The sequence below is a fragment of the Pan paniscus genome, chromosome 8, assembly GCF_029289425.2.
Source record: "Pan paniscus chromosome 8, NHGRI_mPanPan1-v2.0_pri, whole genome shotgun sequence".
Classification (NCBI taxonomy): domain Eukaryota; kingdom Metazoa; phylum Chordata; class Mammalia; order Primates; family Hominidae; genus Pan; species Pan paniscus.
In genome coordinates this window covers 89310599-89336478 of record NC_073257.2, presented here as the reverse complement: position 1 = coordinate 89336478, position 25880 = coordinate 89310599, and the positions used below count along the sequence as shown (strand labels likewise).

At 42.8% G+C, this 25880-nt stretch overlaps 1 protein-coding gene across 43 annotated transcripts in view; it reads left to right on the top strand.

Annotated features, from left to right (window-relative positions):
* Positions 1-25880, top strand: part of KCNMA1 (potassium calcium-activated channel subfamily M alpha 1) — a 767331-nt gene that overhangs the window by 450133 nt on the left and 291318 nt on the right. For all 43 annotated transcript variants that reach the window (XM_063607449.1, XM_063607448.1, XM_063607447.1 and 40 more), the window contains 2 exons: positions 2684-2777; positions 4084-4195. In XM_063607449.1, the coding sequence (XP_063463519.1) occupies positions 2684-2777; positions 4084-4195 (206 nt within the window). The remainder of the gene's footprint in view (positions 1-2683; positions 2778-4083; positions 4196-25880) is intronic.

The window sequence follows — 25880 nt, the reverse complement described above, 5'->3', positions numbered from 1 at the left end:
GCCAGCTCCAGCCAGAGGAAGAGCCACCCGCGCCAGCGGCATCATTTACTTCCTTTAGTATTTCAGCTCCAAGTCTAGTACGCAAGGAATGATAATGAAACATGATGAAATCGGTTCTAAATTTTTTGAAAGGATTAGCGAAAAGGAAAAGGTCTTGTATGGCTTCAACATGGTTTCCTGTAAACCAGGGGTGTTGTTAAGGTGCGTTTTTCAACACCCATGTCCTCTAGCTTCAAGCCCTCTCACTGTGGCCATTGAACATAAGCATTATGAGGAGGGATGACAGAAAGGACCAGGAAGGTAAGAAACAGTGGAGAAGTCACTGCAGCCAATTCCTTATGCTCTTCTCAATACCTGTTTCCATTTATGTTGAATCCAAGTATCCTCTGTGGCATTCAGCTCACATTTCTCCCCCAACTATTCCATTTTCTACCACAGCCTAGCAAATACTTTTCCAATTAGCTGTATTTCTAGGTTACCACCAAATTAACCACAGAGGCCACGGGATTAATAGGAGCTAGGGAACTCACGACGGCCCCAAATATGCCACCAGTAACTCCACCAATAACGACTGTGAGGGCAACTGTAAGGTTTTGGCCTTGGTGAAACAATAGTCAGTTTTCCATGATAGTCTTGGAAACCGAGCCCTTTTTTCTCTCCCCTTGACTGCGTATACATCAATCTTGATGACTATGAGTTTATAATGCACAGCTATGTGAGTCCCCGCTGGCACAAGTGAGCACCTGGGTACAGTAGTTACCTACAGATCTCCCCATCCTTGCTTGCTTATTCTCTGACACACACACACACACACACCATTTACTCTTTAGTAACGTATCCTGCAGAGATGCATTGTCTCTTCAACCCTGGAGTCTATAGGATTTCTGGTCAACCTAGTTCCTGTACATTTTTCACTGCAACTAGAGTGGCTGGGAACTCTGACACCCATGGACCTTTGGGTCTTGTTTTTGAAACAAAAACAAGCACCCCCATGGCCTGAGAATTGCAGAAGTATCACCGATTCACTGTAGCCTGGATTTTCCTTTTTTCATTGAAATTAGTACCTGTGTAGGAGAGCAGGCCTAGAGCCATGGCAGGCTGTGATGTTTGGCTTCCTTGCTTGTGTCTCCTTTCAGCATTGGACTAACCAAATTCCATGCTGTCTTTCTACCCAATTCCCTACCTTAGTGAAAACCTGGCAATTGTCGTTTTTTTTTTTGTTTTTTGTTTTTTTTTGAACTGTTTTTCAGTGTTGTTTTTTGTTCAGTCCACCTAGTTTGTGAATGCAAATAAAGGTTACTCTTAATGCTTGTCTGGAGATTTTTCCACGTGATTTGGGAGATGACATAGGGCATGTTTGACTTGTAGCAGAGATGAAGAATGGATAAATCCAGTGCATGGAACATGATCGGAGATTCCCACAGACTAACTTACCCTGCCTCTAAGTGGGCCCCGAGTTCCTCTACTGCACAGGTTCCTGCCTGTTGAACAGCCAAGCATTGTCCTTACAGAAGTGCAACTATACTAACTGGTATTGCACACAGTGATTTCCAAAGTGGCACTACTAGGAAATCGTTCATCTTCCATTTCTCAAGCTGGCCCTCTCCTGGAGGGAGGAGGTCTGTCGCTTCCCTTTAGCTAAAGTGTTTTGCTTCTCTTGGTATTCTGTCTCCTTTCCCTCACCTCACTTCACCTTCACGTTCCTGGCCTGGGTGTTACTATTTACCTACTGATCACAGAATACTATATGAATTTCCATTCACAGCTTTGAGTGTTTATGAGGCTTTCCTACTTCCCACCCAGCCCAAACCTTGGGACTTTCCACACACTGATCCTCTGATCAGTTTGACACAGGAAAGCACACAGAAGTCTTGTACCAGTTTGTATAGTAGTACCCTTTTGAACTGGCGACTCTTGAAGTAGAGTGTGCTAGGGGTTTGCATTGGCTGCTCGACACACACACCAAGTCAATTAGCATGCATGCCAGAAAAAAAAAAAAATTAACCCTTAGAGTACTGCTTCAACCTTTTGGTTTAATGGTCTGAATTTGACTGGTCGGACAATGCTTCTTTCCCCAGATCCGAGTCCTGCACAGAAAGTCTGTGCTTAATCTAGCCAGAACCTCACCCAGGATCCTCTCCTCTCTAGCTTTCTTGAGATGCTCCTGGGTCCTGAATTTATTAATCAACTAATGGTTTTTAAAAGGTCCAAAACACAACCACTGTGTTTAATTGAAAACAGGCCCCACTGCCAATGCGTTGGAGGGCATGAGGAACTGTGTTTTAGCTTTGGTATGTGTCCTCTCAAAGAAAGAAAGAAGTTCTTTAAGGGTTAATATGAAATTAAGGAATTTGGAGGCCTCTCCTGCTTGTCCTTCCTCCAGGGTATCTGCATGATCCTCTTTAGATTCTTAGTTCAACTGCTGAATGATGATAAAAAATGATAGATATATAATAATTTCGAAAACAATAAATAAAAGAACAGTAGTTCCTGAATGGTTGAATGGAAAGACCCCTTGGCAATGCTTGCTTGATGATCCCAGGAGGCAGAAAGACCAAATGTTTTCTTTTATGAATATTCATTTCATCGTCTACCCTAAGCACTACCACTTCTCAGCATCGTGGGAGACAGGATGATACTACCTGTCATTTACCTCTTGCTTTTTCTTCTTCCTGTCTAATAGCCCAATAGAATCCTGCCAGAATTTCTACAAAGATTTCACATTACAGATCGACATGGCTTTCAACGTGTTCTTCCTTCTCTACTTTGGCTTGCGGGTAAGTTTGTGCAACATTGTTCAGTATCACAATGGGGTGTTTCAGTCTGGGACCCAGGGATCATCTCCCTCAGCCTCTGCTCTCGCAGTCAAGATATTTCCAGGAGAAACAGCACACCTGCATTCTGATTTTCAGTCTGGGAGAGAGCCCTCTCCTTAGCTAAGCATTTTCTGGAATTCACATCAGTTTTGTTTCAAGGGGGAGAAATAGGGATTGAAGAAAAATGATGATGTATCCACTGGTGGATTGTTTCTCATCTCTCTATTCACATAATGCCCTGTTCCCTTAAAAATTAAATAGAAATAGGCTGGGTGTGGTGGCTCACGCCTGTAATCCCAGCTTTGGGAGGCTGAGGCGGGTGAATCACCTGAGGTCAGGAGTTCAAGACCAGCCTGACCAACCTGGTGAAATCCCATCTCTACTAAAAATACAAAAGTTAGCCAGGCGTGGCGGCAGGCGTCTGTAATCCCAGCTACTCAGGAGGCTGAGACAGGAGAATTGCTTGAACCTGGGAGGCAGAGGTTGCAGTGAGCTGAAATCACGCCACTGCACTCCAGCCTGGGCAACAGAGTAAGAGTCCATCTCAAAAAAATAAAACAAAACAAAAGTAAATAGAAATAAACCTCTTCAGCTCTTAAAATTATGTTTAGCAGTGTTCACTTAGCTGAGCCCTGAGAGAGCAGTTGTGAGTATGAATGAAAGGAGGGTGAGGAGAGTAGATGGATAGAATTGTGTGTGTGTGTGTGTGTGTGTGAATGCGTACATATGTGCTTTATTTATAGTTATATTTACATGAGTGAGTCTAATACAAGTAAAATCACCCAATCTTCCCTATGAAGCTGTTGGGAACCACAGAAAAATACACTGCCTGATCTTTCTCTAAGACTAGCATAGCATATAGTTAGTCTATATAGGGCTCTCTATGGGGCACTAGAAAACGTGTGTGTCCAATCATAAAAGCATGTGCTTTGTGTAGATATGAGAAGGACATAACGTCTCCCTCCAGACCTTAAAAATTAAATAGAAATAGGCCGAGTGCGGTGACTCATGCCTGTAATCCCAGCACTTTGGGAGGCTGAGGCGAGTGGATCACCTGATGTCAGGAGCTCGAGACCAGCCTGGCCAACATGGTGAAATCCCATCTTTACTAAAAATACAAAAATTAGCCGGGCGTGGTGGCCCTATGAAAATTCAAAACTTACCCCTATGAAAACTCAAAACTTACCCTTTGACAAAAGAGTGTACGTTGGATGCTGGCACCATGCTTCTCATGTTTTTTCTCTTTCTTATTTCTTCTTTCCCCCAGTTTATTGCAGCCAACGATAAATTGTGGTTCTGGCTGGAAGTGAACTCTGTAGTGGATTTCTTCACGGTGCCCCCCGTGTTTGTGTCTGTGTACTTAAACAGAAGTTGGCTTGGTAAGTCAGCCTCTCTTTCCTTCTCCTTCCTGGTTCCTGAGTCATGGCTGAAGGACAGAATTTGCAGTGGATGAGGGGGCTGTCTCCCTACAAACAATGTTGTATGTATTAATGTGAACAACGGGCTCTTGGAGTTTTAGAAGTTGATGGTGGCAGCTCTCTTTGGAGCACTAGCCCCAAAGGGTTTGCACAGTTTGCGCTTCAGGTAGTGCAGTTTTATCATTGTCAAAGCCTAGTGGTCATCACTGTCACAGCCAGGGCCTTTATGTTCATGGTTCTGTCACTTTTCATTCAGGAACTTAGAGTCAGGACTGCATTAAGAAGCCCATGGGGGTAAGGCCAACTTTCCGAGTGGCTGGCTCAGGTACCCCAGAGGCCTGCCTGCCAAAGTTAGCTTTGGTCTGCTTCCAAAAAGTGGGTTCTGCATGGTCTATTTATAGGTACAAGGTTCTTTGAAGGGCAGGGAGAGATGAAGCTTCTTGAGTCATCTCTCACCTTACAGGAGACTGAGGTCCCTTTCTGTGTTAAGGGGAGAGTGCTGCTGGGCTGTACTGTACAGGGCACCTCCTGGACCAGGACTAGAACACTTTAGTGGAGAAAGTAACTTGACCAGAGGATAGTCATGGAAGCCCAGGGCTTAGAGAGACAGCTTCAAGTTTCTCATTGCTGCGTTGATTTCATTTTTTCCCTGAATTCAGAGTATTCCTGCTGTCATGGGGTCTACTAGGGAAGAAGGCAGGCCAAAACAGAACCTGGAGGACTATTTGTGGGTTCCTTCTGTCCTTATTTTTAGGATTTTTGGCTTAATTATTTAAAAAGTAATATGCATGCGTTGTAATCAATGAAAACAAAGATGTGTGAAGAAAGCATTCATCATCTTTTCCCCTTGCATCCATCACTGCCTCCTCCTTTAGACACCCACGGTTCCCAGGCCTTCACATGTGCACACATAATAGTGTTTTAGAGATGGTGGTGTTTGTATAAGAAATTGTTTCAAATAATTACATTGCACCACAATTTGGCTTCCTAACTAATCATGATGGACATTCCGTCAGCTCTGTGATAACTCATTTTGTAAGAGTTGCATAAAATTCCATAATTTGTTTGTATCGCAGTATATTCAGCCATAACCCTAATGATATACCACCTGAATATTTTCCTTTTCCTTTTATTGCTGCTAGAAACAATGGTTTAATAAACACCGTTATTCATATATTTGTATAATTCTATTTCTATCAATAGTTCCAGGTTCCTGGAAGAGGAATTGCTGGTTCAAAGAATATGTGTATTTTCTTTTGTGCAGACATTGATGGATAACTTAAAAAATGTTGTGTCAAGATAGGCTTCCGCTAGCAATCCATTTTGATGCCATTGCTAGCACTGGGAATTTATTATATACCTAGTGTCAGGTATTTTTTTAAAAATAAGCATCTTCTTAATATAGTATGTGTGGTAATCTCTATATTATATGCACATACACGTGTGCATGAATATATATATATGTATGTGTCCATATCCTAAAAAGATTTCTTTTGCTACAGTTTTCTCATTAGAATTATATTCTCTTGCTCTAAGGAAAAGTTTTTGTTTTGGACCTGAGATATGCTTGGTTAGACTGGATTTTTTGCTTATCATATCCTGATTCCTCCTTATTTTCTCCTTATCCTGATGAGGCTAGTAGAGTCACACACAAATCTGAGAAGTGTCCTCAGTGTAACTTACGTGTCCCTGGGTGCCAGCAGTCCCAGCTGCTGTAGCTTCACTGCTAACTGGCTTTGTGACCTGGGCGCTCACTTTTCTTCACCTAGCCTGTTGTTTTTCATCTGTAAGATAAAGATTTGGCTAGATGACTTCGAAGAATCTTTTAGCTCAGAAAGTCTTTAAGGTTCTTGGGTCATTAATGTGAAATTTGGGATCTAGGTCACTGGGGTGGACAGGGAAGCTAGTAGAATTCTATCAGCAGCATCCCTGAGTCAAAATTATGGATGAGTTGTTAACAGGGACTCCTTTTAAAACATCTTATCTTGTTGCTAAGAGTTCAAACACATACCCATGCACACACAGGGAAATCGACGGGGAAGGGGAGAGGTGGGATCTGCCTTCTTCACCGGGCTGTGCTTAATTACCCTGTGCACTCAAACAACCACTTTGCTTTTCTGGATCCTCAGTTTTCTCATCTGAAGAATGGGGGTTTAAATGAAATTACCTTCTAGTCCTCACACTTCATGAATCTGCACTTTCTGCCAGTGTCCATTGTCTCTTGGTCCCCTGCGGGCCTGGGTGATGGAAGGGCTCCCTGGTGACTGTGGTGGAGACATCCTCCTCTGCAGTGAGCAGAACATGCCCCCAGTAAAAGTGTGGAGCCCAGCTTCCTTGTGGTGAGTGACACGTTCCCTGAAGCATTTTAGGGCCAGGAGTTCTGGTATGCTTTGAAATCCATAGCCTTCCTGTGGATGATTTAATTCTAATTTTTGGAGATATGTTGTGATCTCATAAAAAATCTATTGCCACAAACACAGAATGGGGGTGAAAAAAATTGAATAGGAAATAAAAGAGGTGGAAATGAATTTCTAATGAGATACATCTTTGTATCAACTGTGGTCGCTTTCCAAAAGAAATGTGCTCTAAATGTGCTTCCATTTGTATATTAATATTTATTGAGCATCTACTATATGTCAGGTACCATTCCAGATGATTGGGAAACAACAGTGAAGAAATAGAGTCCTATCCCCCTACCCTCCTATACTGCAGTGTTGGGAAAGCAGGAAACACTGAAGCTAATAAGGAAGTAAATGATACGGTATGGTTAGGAAGCATAAGTACTATTGAAATTGAACACATAGAACAATAACCTTTTGGGATATGAAATAATAATAACAAAAATAAAAAAACCTCTTTCCTCTTGTAGGAGAAAGCACCTTTAATGAAATGCTTTAGGTTCTTTGGTAGCGAAATCTCCTCGGATGAAATCTAAAACTGATCTCCCTGTTATGGAAGAGAATTCAGTATAATAATATTTCAAGGAGGTTCTCTCTGACTTAATACATGGGTTATTACATTGTGAAACAACCATTGTACCGATGAGCTTCCAGAGAGAAAATGAACATTCCCATGAGATATGACTTATAAAGGAGAAGAAATAATCCCATTAAATAGGGGCATTTCAGGCATGGCTGCCCTTCTCCTGGAAAGTGGAAGGGTGCTGCCTTTTCTGGCTGAGGTTTGGGATAAGATGCAGGAAACCAAAGTCTATCCCCATTCTCCTGCACAAACTTTCCTGGCCCTGCTGAGGGTACAGGACTGTGCAGTAGCTGGCTCTGTGGGAGATAAAAACCAGAGTGAATGCAGGGTCCCTGCCCTTACCTGTCCCAGAACGCTCCCCACACCGTGTTTAGTTTTCAGTTGTCGGCATATGATTGCATGTTGTATGGTACAGAATATATTCATTGTGCAGATCATCCTAGTGCATGTAACGGTGTACTCATAGAGACACTACTATGTAGTCAGCTCCTACTGTGTGATGGGCACTCTGGAAAGCCCCTCACAGACATGGACTCACTTAATCCTCAGAGCAAACCTATGAGGCAGGACTTGTCATTTCCCCATTTACAGATGAAGAAACTGAGGCTAAGAGAGATTATCTTGTCCAAGGTCACATCTCCTGGGAGTGGTGGGAGGGGTGCATTCCCCAGTATGTGGTCTGACTTTATGTCCACACTCTTCCTCTGCTCTTCTTTCTGTGTCCTTAACCTTGAATGATTTGGGGTTGTGAGGCCTGGGTTGGGAATGACAGGGCTAGTTTTGCTGTGTTGTGTTGGCATCCCTCCATCGGTGCTTACTCATAAAGGGCTTCACTCCAGGCAGGAAGAGAGGGAAGAGATCTTATTTAAGACTCCGTGTTCTCCTGGCTCCTCTTTCCCCCTCCTCCTTGCCCACCTCCAGTTTCTAGAAATGCCAGGAGGACCAGAAGAATGCAGAGCTAGCCTGGTGTCTCCCGAATCCTAGTGCCCCTCAGCAGCTTGGAGATCCGACCTGCTCCATCTGGGACAGAGAGACTGGGGCTTAAGAACACCCCGGATATTGGCGCAGAGTAGATTAAAGCTCAGCTCTGAGCTCCACCAACTCAGTCCACATCTTGGCTAAACTGTTTGCTGATGGGTCACTCAGCATGAGCATTTTATCTGCCTCAGGCTCAGTTATCTCACCTGTACAATGGGCTAATTACAGCACCCACCTCATAGGGATTCACCGAGGTAATGTGAGTAGCACAGCACGTACTTCATACGAGCTTAATGAACAGAAGCCAGGATTACCTCGGTCTCTCTTTCTAACCTACCCATCATATTTTAAAGCACCGCAAGAGAAAACAAACCAGAACAGAATAAAAAATAAGGCAGCGGATGTGAGGGCAGTCATGTCGGCAAGCAGCAAGACGCTGCTTATTTTAATTCCTGTCCCCACCCACCAACTTATTCATTTTATTTCCCTTACAAATCCAAACCTCACTAAAATAAATGCACCTTGAAATGAGAGCTTTATCTTATTTTGAGATTTGAATAACATGCTCCAAGAAGAACTCATATGTCCGTCTGTCTCATTCTCTTTTGGGAATGTATCCCCAAGGTAGGTCAATGGGCTGTGCTGCCTCTGTTTGTGTGTATGTTTTTTTGTTTTTGTTTTTGTGTTTTGGAGTTTCGCTCTTGTTGCCCAGGCTGGAGTGCAGTGGTGCGATATTGGCTCGCTGCAACCTCTGCCTCCTGGGTTCAAGCGATTCTCCTGCCTCAGCCTCCCCGATAGCTCAGATTACAGGCACTTGCCACCACACCCAGCTAATGTTTGTATTTTTAGTAGAGACGGGGTCGCCATGTTGGCCAGGCTGGTCTCGAACTCCTGACCTCAGGTGATCTACCCGCCTCAGCCTCCCAAAGTGCTGGGATTACAGGTGTGAGCCACTGCACCTTGCCTGTGTGTATGTTTTTGTTGAGGGTGATCTTGTGGGATTTAAAGAAGGGAGTAGGAGGAAAGTAATGGTGCACTCACCAGCCAGTTTTCTAGCCCATTTTTATTACCTACTGTGTGCTCAGCACTGGGATGAGAGGAACACATGCTGGGCCACCCTGTATCCTACTGGTACTGTGATTTCCAACACCATCCCCTTTTCTTTGACTGATGAAATCGCATATGATAAGGGACCATGGTCATTGGAACCATGATTGGAAAACTATAAACTTGATTCTATTGTCTGTATCAGAACTGGCCTTAGACCTTAAACCTTAAAACCTTCAGTAAACTCTGCTAGAAAATAGAAAAATGAGTTAATGCCCAATCACAGGGCAGTTGCAATGATATAGGGTATCTGCTTATAAGTATATGCCCAAATAGTCCTTTTTTTGTGTCAGAAGGCAATAAAAACAGGATTATATAAAAAAGCACAGGTGCTTAAAAACAACAACAACAAAAGGACAAAACATTGTTCCTGTTTGAGACTAAAGTTTCAATCTCATTTTGGAACCAAAATAAACACACATGCAGTGACAGCAGGTAACACTACCCACTATATAATTAAGCCCGTAATTGCAAGGTACAGGCTGTAAAGGCCGTGGGAGTTCAGAGGAGTGAGAGCTCATGTGGGTGGGAGAATGAGGATAGGCTTCTGTGAGAGGCTGGGGCTCAGTGGAGGCTGCAATGATGGGCTAAGACAGGGAGAATGAAGCCTAGCATGTGCGCAGCATGGTGTGTACCCACAGAAGCTAATACCAGCCTAGAGAAGAAAGTGGCCTTGCTACTGGGGAGGATGGGGCAGGAGGACCCCTGAGCTCAGGTGTTTGAGACCAACCTGGGCAACATAGTAAGACCCTGCTAAAGAAAAGAAAAAAGAAAAGAAAAGAAAAGAAAAGAAAGAAAGACAGAAAGAGAGAAAGAGAGAAAGAGAAACAGAGAAAGAGGAAGGAAAAGAAAAGGAAAGAAGGAAGGAAGGAAAGAGGAAAGAAGGAAGGAAGGAAAGAAGGAAGAAAGTGAAGGAAGGAAGAAAGGAAGGAAGGAAGGAAAGGAAGGAAGAAAGGAAGGAAGGAAAATAAAAGGAAGGAAAGAAAAGAAAGAAGGAAGGAAAGAAGGAAGGAAGAAAGGAAAGAAGGAAGGAAGAAAGGAAGGAAGGAAGAAAGAGAGAGGCCTTGCTGAGTGCCAAGCATCAGCCTCACAACCTTGCAAAATGGTGTAGCAGTTTTCTATTTCCAAGCAGTTCTGTGGGTGAGAAGTCCAACATGGGTCTCTCCAGAGGCTCTAGGGAAGATTCCATGTCCTTGCCTTTTCCAGCTTCTAGAGGCCACCTACACCCCTTGGCTCATGGCCCCTTTCTCCACCTTCACAGCCAGCAACTAAGGGTGCATCCCCACCTTGCATCACTCTGATCTTGCTTCCTGCCATCTCTTCTTTGCCTCCTTCTTCTACTTTTAAGGACTCTTGCGATTACATTGGGCCCACCTGGATACTCCAGGATACTCTTCCCATCTCCAGGTCAGCCTATCAGCAACCTTAATTTGCCTGCTGCGTTCATTTCCTTCTGGCATGTAGATGACCATATTTACAGGTCCCAAGATTAACACAGACATCTTTGAGGGTCATCGTTCTGCCTACCAAAAGGGGCATATTATTATTCCCATTATTATTTCCAAAGAGGAATCTGAGGCTCTGAGGGGTTCAGTAACTTGCCAAAGTCAGAGCCCAGAAGAGGGAGCACTGGGATCCAGGCCCCTGTTCAGATGTGCCAAAAGCTCTGCAGAGCCTTTTGGAGTCCTTTGCTCCAGGGGTCATTCACGGCCCTCTGGGGCCGTGCTTCATGTTATTTTACAGCCTGTTAGGGAGGAGACCCTTGGGGAGAGCCTTATTGAAGCTCAACACCCTCCCACACCCCTCATTTGCGTGGAGTGACATTTTTTTTTTTCTTTTCATGGGAACAGGTGAGTTACTAGACAGACTTGCCTGTTGTCTGTTGTTCTTATGCAACTTACTCTGAGGTTTGGGTGCCCCTTCCTGTGCAGCTGCAGTGACTGAGGGGAACATATTAGGTCTGCATAACCTCCACCTAGTAGCCCTCTTTTTTAGGAATCATGCTTTATTGCTTTCTGGAGTTTACAGAGAAACCCAAATGAGACCAAAGAGTTGTGGTGGTAGGCCACCATTTTCCTAAGGGAAGCGGTGGATGGGGTCAGCACACCACTCTTCCTTTTAATGGTCACCCCACCCAGGGCTCAGCTGAAGTCTCAAGCATCTCTCTGTTGTTCCTCTGCTTCAATGGAGCATCTGGGCCCAAGGCCACCTGCTTGGCTGAAGAGCCCTGCCCCACCTTCAGGCAGGGTCAGGATGATTCTGTGAATCTCTGGACCTTCTGTTGACTGGCCTCTGCATTTGGTAAGAATAATCAAGAATGAAAGCTGTGGCCTGGTTTCAGTTTCCTGACATCAGTAATTTTCAGTGTTTGGGATTTAAACAAACACAAATAGTATGGTTTGGCCAGAGAGTGGAGGCAGACCCTGGTCGGCATCCCCATATGCACAGCCCTGCCTCCTGCCTCCCCTTTCCCTGTACTTCCTGCCCCAGCTCCACTAGGCTGCTAGCTGCATCTTCTTGCTATCTCTGCCCTGTGCCTGGTCATGAGTAAGTTCCTGCCCCCACTCTGCAGGTTGTAATCCTTCTCCCCATTAAGGCACAGCTCTGACTTCAGCTCCTGTGTGCAGCTTTCCCATTCTCATCCATTGGAATGAATTCCTCTCTGACCTTTGTATTGTGCTGTTAGGATTCATGCTATAGGAGCACCATACGCAGCCTGCTTTGTACTGACAGGTAGGACTGCAGCTTCCATGATAGCAATGTGGCAGGGACTGTGGCCCCCTTGTTTTTCACTATGTCCCTAGTACCTGGAACAGTGCCTGACACATAGTTCATACTTGTTGAATGAATGAATGAGTGAGTCTTCTTAGGATCATGATAGTAGTGAACAGTTATTGATTGCTTATTAAAAGTAGGCACTATGCCCAGCATCTCACAGTCATTCTCTGAGTTAATATTCACAATAACTCTATGAGTAAATATTCATAGCCCAAGTTTACAGTTTGGGAAACTGAGGTTCAGGGTCTAAGTAAGTGGCAGGTCCAAGACTCAGGTTAGTCCAATTCTGGAGCCCATCTTTTTAAATGATTAGACCAGTGGTTCTCAAAGTGTGGTTCCTGGATCAGCAGCATCAGCGTTACTGGGGACTTGTTACACATGAGGGTTCTTAGAGCTCAACCGAGACCCATGGATCAGAAACCGCGAGTTGGAGCCAGCAATCTGTGTTTTAACAAGCACTCCTGCTGATCTCCAGTTTTGGAGCCAACGTACTCACTTATGCTGGGATGGTTCTCGAATTTTTATTAGAATCCCCCAGAGTGCTTTTAAAACTCTTCATGTTCAGGCCAAGCCTTTAAACCATTAACCTAAGAATCTCTGGGTGGAGGGTGTGACCTAGGCTCAGCTTCTTTTAATGTTTCTCAGTTGTGTCTGAAGTGCAGTCAGGATGAGAACCACTTGTATACATCTCCTAACTTTCTAAACTTTACTGTGCATGAGAAGCACCAGGAGATCTTGTTAGAATGCAGTTTCTGATTTAGGAAGCCTATGCTAACGTCAGAGATCTACATTTCCACCAGCTCTCAGGTGTAGTGATTCTCCTGCTCTGTGGACCACACTTTAAATAGCCAGGCTTACCAATCCACTTAAAAATGGCCAAAACCACAATTACTTTTGCACCAAACTAATACATTGTGCTGTCCAGTATGGTAGCTCCTAGCCACATTTGCCTATTTAAACGTTAAAATCTCAGTTCCTACATCCTACCAGCTGTTTTTCAGGTACTCAAGAGCCCCATGTGGCTCATTGGCTGCGGAGCTGGACAGCACAAATGTGGAACATTCCATCATCATAGACAGTTCTGTGGGACCACGCTGCTCTAGAATGAGTCTGTGACAGCACACACCATGGCTTTTTACTTTTTGTATGCCCAGGACACTCTTGCACATAGTGGAAGTTTAGTAAATGTTTTTTGAAGTGATTTTGAGTGAATGGACCAATGGTAAAAATTCTATATCTAAAAGAAATAAATAACTTTCCTGAAGAAAAGCTAGAGAAATCATGAATACACTGTTAAAAGGAACCCTCTACCACACTACCCAAATTAAATTAAATATACTTAAGGCCTCAGTAGGCAAAAAAGCACAAGAGACACTGGACCATGCCCCAGCTCCAGGACACACTACTCTGCTGCTACTGAAATGGCATTTTGGGCTCTGAAAGGAAAGGTCTCTGGTGCCCCCTAGAGGCTGATCCTGCAATTTGCTGGATTTGTGAGCAATTAAGTAGCCAGGGGAGAGGGGAAGGGGGCCAATTTCGTCATGCTCAGATGGGCAGTTCGTGGTTAGCAGTGGTGGAGATAGGCTCACTTTGAACTCCTATAAGCTATTTGACATCTGATAACTTGACTCAACCGCTATGACCAAAAGCACCCCTCCCCCAAGGGAGTTGCTTCTCAGTGACAGTGCCCAAAGCCTGGAAGGAAGGGCCCCTGGGTGCCCCCAGAGGTCACCCACTCCATGTTCCAGGCAGCTGACTTTCAACTTGGACATCTAGATTCCCTGAAGCCCAGAGCCTTCTAAGTAAACTGCTGTCTGTAGTCTGTGGGTTTCTTTAGAATAAGAATAGTGAAATAAAGAAAAGAAAAAGTATGATTTCCCTTTTTGGGCCAGGTGTCGTTAGGAGAGTGGGGGTTGGGGGGTTTGAGAGAAAGAGAAATCCAAAAGAAAAGTGCTTCCATAACTAGAATAAAGTTAGATGTGTTCATATTACACATATTACATATATGTGTATATATGTATGTATGTGTATGTACATATAGTATATAATTGTCTCAAGTGCTCTTCCAAACAGTACTATGAAATAGGTGTCATTTGGGGGCCCATATTACAGATGGGAAAACTGAGGCTTCAGAAGGTTAAATAAATTGCTGAGAGTCACCTAGTGAGTAAATGGTAGAGCTCGGCTTTGATCCCAGGCAATCTACCTCCAAAGTCCATGTTACTTGATATGATACTATGCTGTCTCTCAAGCTACAAGTTAACACATTTTTAATAACTAACCAGCCTCCAAACTACTTTTTTCCCCCATGTTCACCAGTCCCCTCTTCTGAGCTTCTTGACCCATTCTATACAAGTAGCCAAATAAATAAAAACAATCCATGTTTTTACCATTAGTCCATGTTGAAATAGTATCATGCTAGATGTTATGGGCTGCTATGGTCTGAATGTTTGTATCTGCCCCAAATGTATGTGTTGAAATGAAATCCCAATGCCGTCGTGTTGGAGATGGGGTCTCTGGGAGATGATTAGATCATGAGGGTGGAGCCCTCAGGAATGGTATTGGTGCCCTTATGAAAGAAGCCCTTGGGAGGCTGTTTGTCCCTCCCACCATGCAGGGAAACAAGAAAGTGCCATCTATGGAGCAGAGAAAAAACCCTCCCCAGATGCTGAATCTGTTGGTGCCTTGATCTGGGACATTCCGGCCTTTAGAACTGTGAGCAATCAATTGCTGTTGTTTATAAATTACCCAGTCTAAGGTATTTTGTTAGCGCATATAGACTGACATGGGGCTCTACTCTTGGCTTGAGCTTTTTTTTGTTTTGTTTTTTTTTGAGAAAGAATTCAATGGCAACATACACCTTACGAATAGCATTGCAACTGAATTGCTCTAGTGTGACAAGAAAAATGAACTCATTATTAAGTTCTGTCCCTATGATTGGGCTCTGAAGAAGGCAGCCCAGCCAAGTGGAATACTAAAAATTTGGATGTATTTCAGGGAGCTCATTGCTGTTCCGGTCGCTGCTATAGCTAAAACTGCTTCTAGAGAAATTACTCCTCTCCAAGAGATTTCCAATTGTGTTCCCTTGATATTGCTTTGTCAGGGACACGCTTTAAATAAGATGCCCTCCGTAAGTAGAGATTCTAAATCCTCATTGACTTGCATGGCTCTGTTATATGCCAAATTGGAAATACCATCCTAAAATGAATGTCTTCAAGGAACGAATTCAGCAGTAGGTTTGCATGGATGCCAAAACCTCTCCAGATGGCTGTACTTCATCTGGGGTATTATTGGAACAGCCTCCTCAGCAACCTAAATCTCTAGGACTGGACGTATATTTACCTTCACATCATCTTCAAAAAATAGATGCCTTGATTCTTTTCCATGAGACCAGGGCCATAATGGATTGACCTGGCTAGCAGATCAAATAGGGAGAAAATGAACACCTGAAACCAGCTCAGGGATTCGACTGCATTATTCAGCTGAACACCTACTGTGTGCAAATCCCTAGGTGCTAGGAGTGACCCAAAGATGGGGAAAACATAGATCTTGCCTCTATAAGATGTTAATAACTTAATTGGAGTGTCCTCTAGAAAGAACAGTAAGTTTATAGGAATTTAGAGGAGGAACAGATGGAGGAAAGTTGGCCATCCCAGCCCAAAGTAGATTTCAGGTATCTAAAATGTAAACATGTTTCTCCTAGAGCAAGACTACTCGAGGTGCGGTCTGCAAGCCAGCACATGGCCTGGGAGCTTAATAGAAATAAAAATGTTGGAGTTCAACCCTAAACCTGGAGAATCTCTGAAAGGTGGGGCTGAGGAATCTGTTTTAACAAATTCTCCTGGTGATTCTTCTATGGGCTAAATGATCTTGGCAGTATGTTAGAATCACCCAGGAACTCTGACACGTCCTCCTGGCCAGACTGTATTTCTAACCAAGCATATGAGAATTGGGGATGAACTCAGTCACCAGAATGTTTTCAAGTTCTCTGAATAATTTCACTTGTGCAGCCACTGTTGAGAGGCCTGGTACAGTGGTGGTTCTTAAACCAGAGGAACATACCTGAATACCTGAGAAACTTCAACACACACACACACACACACACACGCACACACACACACACACACACGCACACGTACTTTCCGAAATCTATTCTGTGAGGCTCTTTGGGTCGTGGTAAGGACAATTGCTTTGGAACAAGCACACCACGTATTCTAGATAGACCAGTGGTTCTCAAACTTTGAGTGCACCAGAGTCACCTAGAGGTCTGGTTAAATTACAGATTTGGGGTGTTCCATCCCCAGAGTTTCAGATTCAGTACACCTGGGATGGGGCCTGAGGATCTGCATGGCTAACACATTCCCAAGTGATGCTGCTGCTGCTGATCTGGGGGCCACACTTTGAGATCTGCTGGTCCAGCCCACGGTGAGGCTGAACTTGAATTCTAGTTGTAGCTGCTATGCAAGTTTCCAGGATTCTGGTATTAGAGTAAACCTTGCTATTTTGTGCTCCTAAATATCAGTATTCTTATTAATGTAATCCTTTATTTCACATGTTTTTGAGATTAAAATCTGAGTCATTTACATCTTGAGATATACTCATCCTATGATATTCCATATTACAATTTCAACTTGAACAGCAGAACCCTTTTCCCATAGCTCTTGGATCTTCCACTTGTAATCCCCTTCTAAGGTATTCCAAGTCCTTGGTTACTAGTAAGAATGAGCACCTTTGCTTGACTTTATTAGTCACTAGTATTTTGTCTAGAGCCAATTTGGTTGATATCGCTTCCTAAACTCTCTGAAATTGGGATAGGGTCAACTCATTCAGGAAAATAGATACAGGGTATGTTGGAGATTAGGGAAGGAGAGGGGCGGGGGGAGGTCCCAGGCCAAATTTCTAACTCATCCCTAGAGTCTCACCTCTGACGTTCTCCCAGGGATGGAGCCTCACCTCCGACCTTCTCCCAGGGATGGAGCCTCACCTCTGACCTTCTCCCAGGGATGGAGCCTCACCTCCGACCTTCTCCCAGGGATGGAGCCTCACCTCCAACCTTCTCCCAGGGATACAGTATCTCAGCCCGCTCCTCGAGGGAAGGGCTCTCTTAGGGTCCAGCCTCTCTCCAATAGCAGGGTAACTTATTTTAACAAATCTTCTTTCCCAGTCATCTCACTTGCAGACACTGAGATGCCCAGGCCTGGGCCCAAGCCTGCTCATGAGAGTAAGAACAGATGATAGGTGGTGAGCAGAGCTCCATTTTTCTTTTTTTAAAATTTGTTTTTATTATTATTTTTTAGATTGGGTCTTGCATTGTTGCCCAGGCTGGAGTGCAGTGGCACAATCTTGGCTCACTGCAACCTCCGCCTCCTGGGTTCAAGTGATTCTCCTGCCTCAGCCTCCCAAGTAGCTGGGATTACAGGTGCCCACCACCACGCCCAGCTAATTTTTGTATTTTTAGTAGAGATGGGGTTTCACCATGTTGGACAGACTGGTCTTGAACACCTGACCTCAAGTGATCTGCCCACTTCGGTCTCCCAAAGTACTGGGATACAGGTGTGAGCCACTGTGCCTGGCCCCATTTTTCATAAGACACACTATATCACTCGAAATAAATGCCAAACACTAGTGTGGTGCCACTTTGCTCCCATATCACAATCACTAAATTCAACTTACCCCTTTAAGGCCAGGTAGGAATTTAGCAACCCAGCTCATAAAGGGTAAAATTAGCTTATTATTTCCTGAGTGGATTGCAACCTCACTGGCCAGATTGGGAGCACAGCAGATACTTCCTTTTTGTAAAAACTTGGCTGAGTGTGGTGGCTTACTCCTGTAATCCCAGCACTTTGAGAGCCCAAGGCAAGAGGATGGTTTGAGGCCAGCCTAGGCAACACAGTGAGACCCTGTCTCTACAAAAATTTTTTTAAAAAATTAGCCCGGCATGGTGGCACATACCTGTGGTCCCAGCTACTCAGGAGGCTGAGGTGGGAGGATTGCTTGAGCCTTGGAGGTTGAAGCTACAGTGAGCTGTGGTTGTGCTACTGTACTCCAGCCTGGGCAATACAGTGAAATCCCATCTTAAAAAAAAAATAAAAATAAAAAATAAAATTAAATTAAACAAACAAAAAACTCAGTCTCATGGTCTTCCTTCTTTATATTCTCACCTAGCCTTCCTCTCCAGCCCTGTTTGCATTTTTGTGAATTTCTCCCATTTTCACTCTAGCCAGCCTACTTACCAACCACTCCTACCCAATCTCAGATATGTTCCATCTCCATGGTTTTGGTAGTTTCTTGTCTAGCAGCTGCTTTCTTGTCTTCTCTGCTTACCTGCACTCAACCAGTTATTATCCTGTTACTTGCCTCTTCCAAAACCACTATAGTCTGAGCCACTCTTTTGATCATGGGTGATCTTCTGATGTGGTTGTGTTTTTATAAGTAACATGTACATGTCCTGACTCATCAACTAGATCAGGAGTTGGCCACTCTGGCCTACTGCCTGTTTTTGTAAATAAAGTTTTCTTGGAACATAGCCATGTTCATTCGTTCACATATTGTTTATGGCAATGACATGAAGAAGATAGGACCCAAAAAAGCCTTAAAAAATTATTATCTTTCTTTTTAGAGAAAGTTTGCTGATCCCTGGTCTAGATTTGCAGCTATGTTATATATTCTTTTATATTCCTCTAAATGTCTGGCACTATGTTTTGCATACAATAGCTACTAATCAATTTTGATGACCTGAACATGAATTTTTCTCTGAAATCCTTATAAATGTAATAGGAATAAAATAAGTTATTTTTGCTGTTGTTATTGTTATTATTATTATAGCTGCTATGTACAGTCCTGCTACATAATGTTTCTGTCAGTAACAATTCCCATATGCAATGGTGGTCCCATAAGCTTATAATATGTATTTTTACTGTATCTTTTATATGTTTAGATGCACAAAACTTACGATTGTGTTACAGTTGCTTGCAGTATTCAGTACAGTAATGCTGTACAAATTTGTAGCTTAGGAGCAATAGGCTATACCATATAGCCTAGGTGTGTAGTAGGCTATACAATCTAGGTTTGTCTAAGTGCACTTTATGATGTTTGCTCAATGACAAAATTGCCTAATGACACATCCCTGTCATTAAGCAATGCATGACTATATTTTGTGGCAGGTATTGGACAAAGCTCTTTACCGGCCTATCTCATTTAATCCTAACACACAGGTAGAAGAACTTGGAACTTGGAGAGGTGACCTGTGTGACCTGTCTTACTTGCCGTATGACTTCAGCAAGTGATACAGCAAGAATTCGAACTCACATCTTTGTGATCTCAGCGCCTGAGCTTTTAATTACTACTATATACTCACGGTTTAGTAGTAACTCATACATGTGATGAGAGACAGAAATGTTTAAAAGCCCTACCAATGAGATAAATCATGTAAACAAAACTGGCCTATGTTATAAATAGGCTAGGAGCAAGATGAAGCAAGTCACCCTGAAAGTGAGGGCCTCAGCTGGGCGCAGCAGCTCATGCCTGTAATCCCAGCAATTTGGGAAGCTGAGGTGGGAGGATCGCTTGAGTCCTGGAGTTTGAGACCAGCCTGGGCAACATGGTGAGACCCCATCTCTACAAAAAATACAAAAATTAGCCAGACATGATGCTGCATGTTTGAAGTTCCTGCTATTTGGGGGCTGAGGTGGAAGGATTGCTCGAGGAAGTTGAGGCTGCAGTGAGACAAGATCATGCCATTGCACTCCAGCCTGGGGACAGAGTCAGCCCCTGTCTCAAAATTAAAAAAAAAGAAAGAAAGAAAAAGAAAATGAGCGTGCCTTTCAATTTTGTTCCCTGGATGCATCACTGTCTTACCCTAGTCTCTGCCCTGGTTAAGAAACTTCATAAATATTGCCGGTTTCATTATTATCATCATCTTTATTATTATCCTCATTCACTCAACAAACCTTAAAACAAGTGTAATGTGCCAGCTGTTGTCCTAGGCTTGGAGTTTAAACTAAGATATTTTAGCCCTACTATAGGAAAGATGAATCTATAAACCCCAGATTGCAAACACAAATGCTTACAGGGACAAGAAGATAACAAATGGGTGAAGCAGGCCAGGTGGAGGCTGTCTCTAGCGGGAGAGTGAATGTCTCTCTTCAAAGGAAGGCTGTTCCATGAAAAAGAATGAAACCCTGTCATTTGTGGCACCGTGGATAGAACTGGAGGTCATTGTGTTAAGTGAAATAATCCAAGCACAGAAAGACAAATATCGCGTGTTCTCATTCACATGTGGGAGCTAAAAAAAAGGGGATCTCGTGAAGATAGAGAGTAGATTGGTAGTTATCTGAGGCAGGGAAGGGTAGGAAGGAGGGGAGGATGAAGAGAGGTTGATTAATGGGAATAAATATACACTTAGAAGAAATAAGACTTGGTGTTTGATAGATCAGTAGGGTGACCAGTTAACATTAGGGTGACAAGTTAACATGAATCAATTGTACATTTCAAAATAGCTACAAAAGAATAATTTCAATGTTCCTAGCATGTAGAAAAGATAAATATTTTAAGGTGATGGATGTCCCAGTTACCCTAGTTTGACAATATGGATGTATCAAATGATCACATAGACACTGAAAATACATCCATCTACTATGTATTAATTTTAAAAAGAGGCTATTGATCAACCTTTGGCAAGGTCTTGCTGTATTGACAGCTTCTCAATGTCCACTAGCAGTTACCTCCTTCTCCCCTTCATCTTTCCTACATTAAGGCAAAAATACAGTATTCAGTTAAAACTCCTCCTCCCCTCCTTCTTTTCTTCTTCCTCTTCATCCTCTTCCTCCTTCTCCTCTCCCTCTCCCTCCTTCTCCTTTTCTTTTCCCTCCTCCATGTCCTTCCCCTCCTCTTCCTCTCTTTCTTCTTCCTTCCCTTCCTCTTCCTCTGAATCAATCATTTTTGGCCATAGCGACTTGCCCTTTGCAAACTAGTATGTGTTGCAGTATTATGATTTCTCTGCTTGAGACAGGAACCTCTGGTGTTTTGGAGGAAATTATCATCTTGGGCTGCTCCCATTCTTACCACATCTGTTGCCCAGTATCCATCACAAAGCCTGTAACTTAGCATCTGCCTATAACACCAAACAGGTTGCATCAGATAAACAAAAATTCTTACTGTGGTAGGTGAATATTTTAGCAAACGTAAAATACTATAACTCGAATTTACAAACTGGGTCAGAAGTGCTTTCTCATGTTTTGGTGTCTGGAGCAACGTGCACATGGTCAGAGGACTTCTTATTTCAATTTTCTTGTTTGTTTGTATTTATTTTATGAAATAAATAGCCTCCCTTCCATTAGTACAAGTACTTCTGGTTTGTTAGAGACGAAGGGCCCCAGTTCCACTGGGAACAAAGGGGACCTGTAGGAAACACAAGTGTCGCCAGCTTTTCCATGCACTGACCTGCCCTAATGTGTATCCTCCTCCCATAGCCCGCAGAGACTCCCCAACCTCGCTTTAGCTCAACTGCATTTTTCCCGGACTGTTCTGAAAAATGTGTTGTGACGTGCTGCCACCTAGTGAAGGAAAGTAGGAATGGACATTATAGTGGCTGTCGCCCTCAGAATCCTCTTTGAAGCCTGGTTTAGTTAACCTCTGCCGAAATAAGGTCCTACGTTTTTAACTTTCAGAAAATAACTCTTATAAGACTCCCAAAGGGTCCAAAGACTATTTAGTGAAGACTGAAGAAGACAAATGTCAAGTGAATAGCTAAGAGTTTGAAAAGTAGGTATACGTGTTCGGGCTAAGTATAAATGGAAAACAACTCCCCGCAAAAAACCATTCTAATTGGACTTGCAGGGCAGGTTAAGAGGACGAAGTCAGCCCGACTCCAGAGTACAGACATTACCTGTTTTCACTAAAATAAAGGACTGTCTTCAATTGTTTGCACTATCATTTTATCTCCGTAGAATATTTTCCTTCGGTCTTTTGACTGAATTGGTTTTGAATTTAAAAGAAATATTGAAATGATCTGTCACTTTACTTTTTGCCTATCAAGCTGTCAGCTTCAAAAAATGAACAAATGTATGGATTCTGAATAGATATGTTTCTCAGACCTAAAAAGAAAGAAAATGTATTAATAAACTTGCGTCTAGTCATCATATGTGTACTTCAATGTATCAGAACTGATTTATGAACCAGAAGTACTGTGTTTAAGTGAGGACTTCTCTGCATTCGTATTTTAAGTATTATTATTTCATTCTTTCCTCTTGGGGGGCAAGTTAGTATAATATTACCATTGACTACCGTTGGGTGGGTCCCAAAGGTCATTTCTGTGGAGGATAATAGAGCTTTTCATATGAGACGCTTTCAGCTGCCTAGCAGAGGCAGCACACTATGACAAGTGGCCAAAAAAAAGTAGTGAATATTTTTATCGTGAGTTTTCATGGCATGAATCAACTCATTCTTCAGAAGTCTGTATTTTTTTCTTTCTATTATGGCATGTCTGTCATTTCCTTTGACTCTCTGGCTGGTCTTCATCTCAGCAAAGTGGAAAAAACATATTTTAGATGGGAAAAAATGGGAAGAAACTGAAAGAGGGAAAATATCCCTAATACAAGGAGAAACACAACTCTAGATTCCCTATTGCCATATGGAACATTTAGGATTTCCCAGGAGGAAACACGTTCAACCAGTTGCTTCTGTTACCTCCGGACTAAGAGGGATCCTGATAGTAGCTGTGGCTGGTGAAGGAACACCTCTATTATCTGGCTCTGGGTGCTGCAGAACCAGGCAGTTAACAGGACAAGAAAACCAAATGATCCATGGGTGCAAATGTGCTTTTGCCAAAGCCACTTCCCTGGGGTCTAGATAGCGAAGAGAAATGGTGGCTTCTAGAGGAGGAAGAGCTAGGAACTAATCCTGGAGTCCAGTTGTCTTTTCTTAAAGATCATGTTTCAGGATTCCAAAAAAAAAAAAAAAAAAAGAAAGATCAATGGCATGTAGGAGGGCGGGGGACAAAGAGGGTGAATTATGAGTTTGTGTCTGTGTTTTAAAATAGCCACCTGCCTTGAAACTGCCATTTAGAAATGTGCATGGAAGGAGAATCTTCCTGATTCTTAGCTCTAATTTATGGCCAATTTATGAAGTCAAGGTCATCTCTCTTCCTGCTGGTGTGTGTTCAACCTGGCCTCCCTTTATGCCAAAGACCTTGAGCAGACCTTGGCTAAAACCCCCAGGTATACTCCCATTCACTGTCAGCAGTGATCCGTGGAATGGATTGGGGCTGGCCGCCTTGCCTTGGGCAGAGTTCATGTGTCACTCAGGAAGATGCATCAGGCTGCTGAGTCAGAGGGAGTCTGCCTTATGTCCACAGAGAGGAGTGAATCAGAAAGCCAGATGAGTCCAGCTCTCAGGACATGACAAATTGCAGAATGCCGAGCTGGGAGGCTTGAGTACGTCATATCCTTCTTATTCTACTGATGAGAAAACTGGGGCCTGGGGATGCCCAGGAATTTGCTTACATTTCTTCTCCTAATGAATTAATTCTTTCATTTGTTCAACAGTGATGCCCTGAGTGTCTCCCGTGTGTCAGGCTTTGTTCTAGGTGCTGGGGTTAGAAAGAGGAAGAGTGTCACATGAGGAGAAGACACATGTCACAGGTCATTCTAAAAGGGAAACCCAACTGAGAATGAAGAGTGTCTCAGGGCAGAAAAAGGAAGGAGCAAAGGCATCCACCTTGGCACTAGACAATTTGGGTCCTGATTTGACAGTCTTTAGTAATTAGCATAACCATCAGTACATCATGGAAGCTTACCCCATGTACCATTTCTTAGCTCTCCTCACTGTTGGGATTGCAAAGGTGCTTGGAAGGTTACTTGATGAGTCTCTTTCTGCTGCTCCAGACCCAGACTGTGAGTTCCATCAAGGCAGGGATCTTTCTCAGCTCTCTGTTTTATCCCCAGAATGGGACAGAGCACTGCACGCATGGGAGATACTCAGTAAATAGCCACTGAGTGAACAATGGAATGAATGACAAATGATAAGGGTTCCCAAGTTCCATTCTATAGAATAAGGGTCAGCAAAATTCTTCCATAAAGGGCCTGACAGTCAATGTTTTTGGCTTCAGGGGCCGTGTGATCTCCACCACCACCATTCAACTCTGCCTCTGTGGCATGAAAGCAGCCATAGGCAATAGGTAAAAGAGTGGACATAGCTGTGTCCCAATAAAATTGTATTCGGGACACTGAAATTTGAATTTCATACAATTTTCATATTCCATAAAATATTCTAATTTTTTTAGCTGTTTTAAAATGTAGGGGGAAAACATTTTTAGCTGGTGTCCTGTGCAAGAACTGGTGGTGGCCAGATTTGTCTCACAGGCTGCAGTTTTTTACCAACCCCTGCTATAGGAGGAAGATTAATAGGGTAAAGATTTTATGAGGTTTTTAATCGATTCATTTATCCATATGTTTGAGCATTTACTTACTCTATGTCAGGCTCTGTAGCAGACACTGGGCATACAAACAGAAATATTAGTCACCAATATCAAGATGAAATCATTATCCTTGATGGGTCAGATCTTCCTAGGATGAGTCACGACTGTGTAGGAAATATGAACCCCGCAGTCTGTTTAATTGATGTATGCTGTGCACTCTAAAATTAATTGGAGATTTCTAGATAAAACTTTCCAAATGTCACAAGTATCCTTCCGGCATTTCATATTTACAGACTGGAAAATCAATGGAGATGGAATCATTCTCCCACTGTCTCTAAGTTAATTTGCCTGTCTAATGCTTAAACACTTTCTGCTAGTTCTATCTCATTCTTTACCCATTGGAGAGTACCAGTGGGTTTTCAGATAACTTCCTTAAAGACCAGAAAGAAAGATTAAAAAAAAATTCCAGCCCCTTCCTTTTGGCTTGGGTCTTCCAGGTCTTTATCTTGATGAAAACTAGAGGCAAAGATGTTATCTCTGGATTATAGTCAGAGAACAACAAAAACCCCCATCTTTTTTTTCCCAGGAAAATATTAATAAAAATAGAAATAAGGTGAGATTAGAACCTTAGAAGGTTTTGCATAATACTTTTCTTGTTTGACTGTTTCTGGCCTGTCTTAATCCAATAATCTATTAAACTCTAGCTAGTACTTTCTTTCTTCATCCCCAGCAAATTTGCAATCCTCCAGAATCCTTTTGGGAATTCCAAGGCAAACGGCCTTAAACAAGAACATAATTGTCTGAGAGATTTTGTTTGCTTATTAGAACTGTTTGGTCCACAGCATTATCTGCATGGGGGCATAATTCCCTTAGCTGCAGTCAGTTTTACAGGTCTTTGCTCATAGGATTACAGTTCTTTTACATAAAAGGATGCTTGGAATGGGGGCCACCAAGAGTGCCAATATTTAGTATCTTTAACTGAGCTCAAAGTAATAACTATTTAACTAGAATCAGTGTGCTTCTTGATATCTAGGAAAAAAAGGCAAAGGAAGGAAAGAACAGGATTTGGGGATGTAATTTGAGATTAATAAATGATTCACTCAATAGATACATATGGATCATAGCACTCTGTTGTGCATGGTATACTGTGAAATGTAAGACACAATTTCAGCCTAGAGTAGCTTAATCTAGTTATAGATATGGGAATTCCAAATACCTTTTCTACAACAAGAGTTCAGTCTTTCATAAGTCAATATAACAAAAGATGAATAAATAGTTAAATAATACTACAGAAGAGTAAACATGAGAAGACGTGCATTTAAATGTATGCAGAGCACTTATTGCTTTGGATAGAATTCACATGTTGTCCATGCGTTGATTACAAGA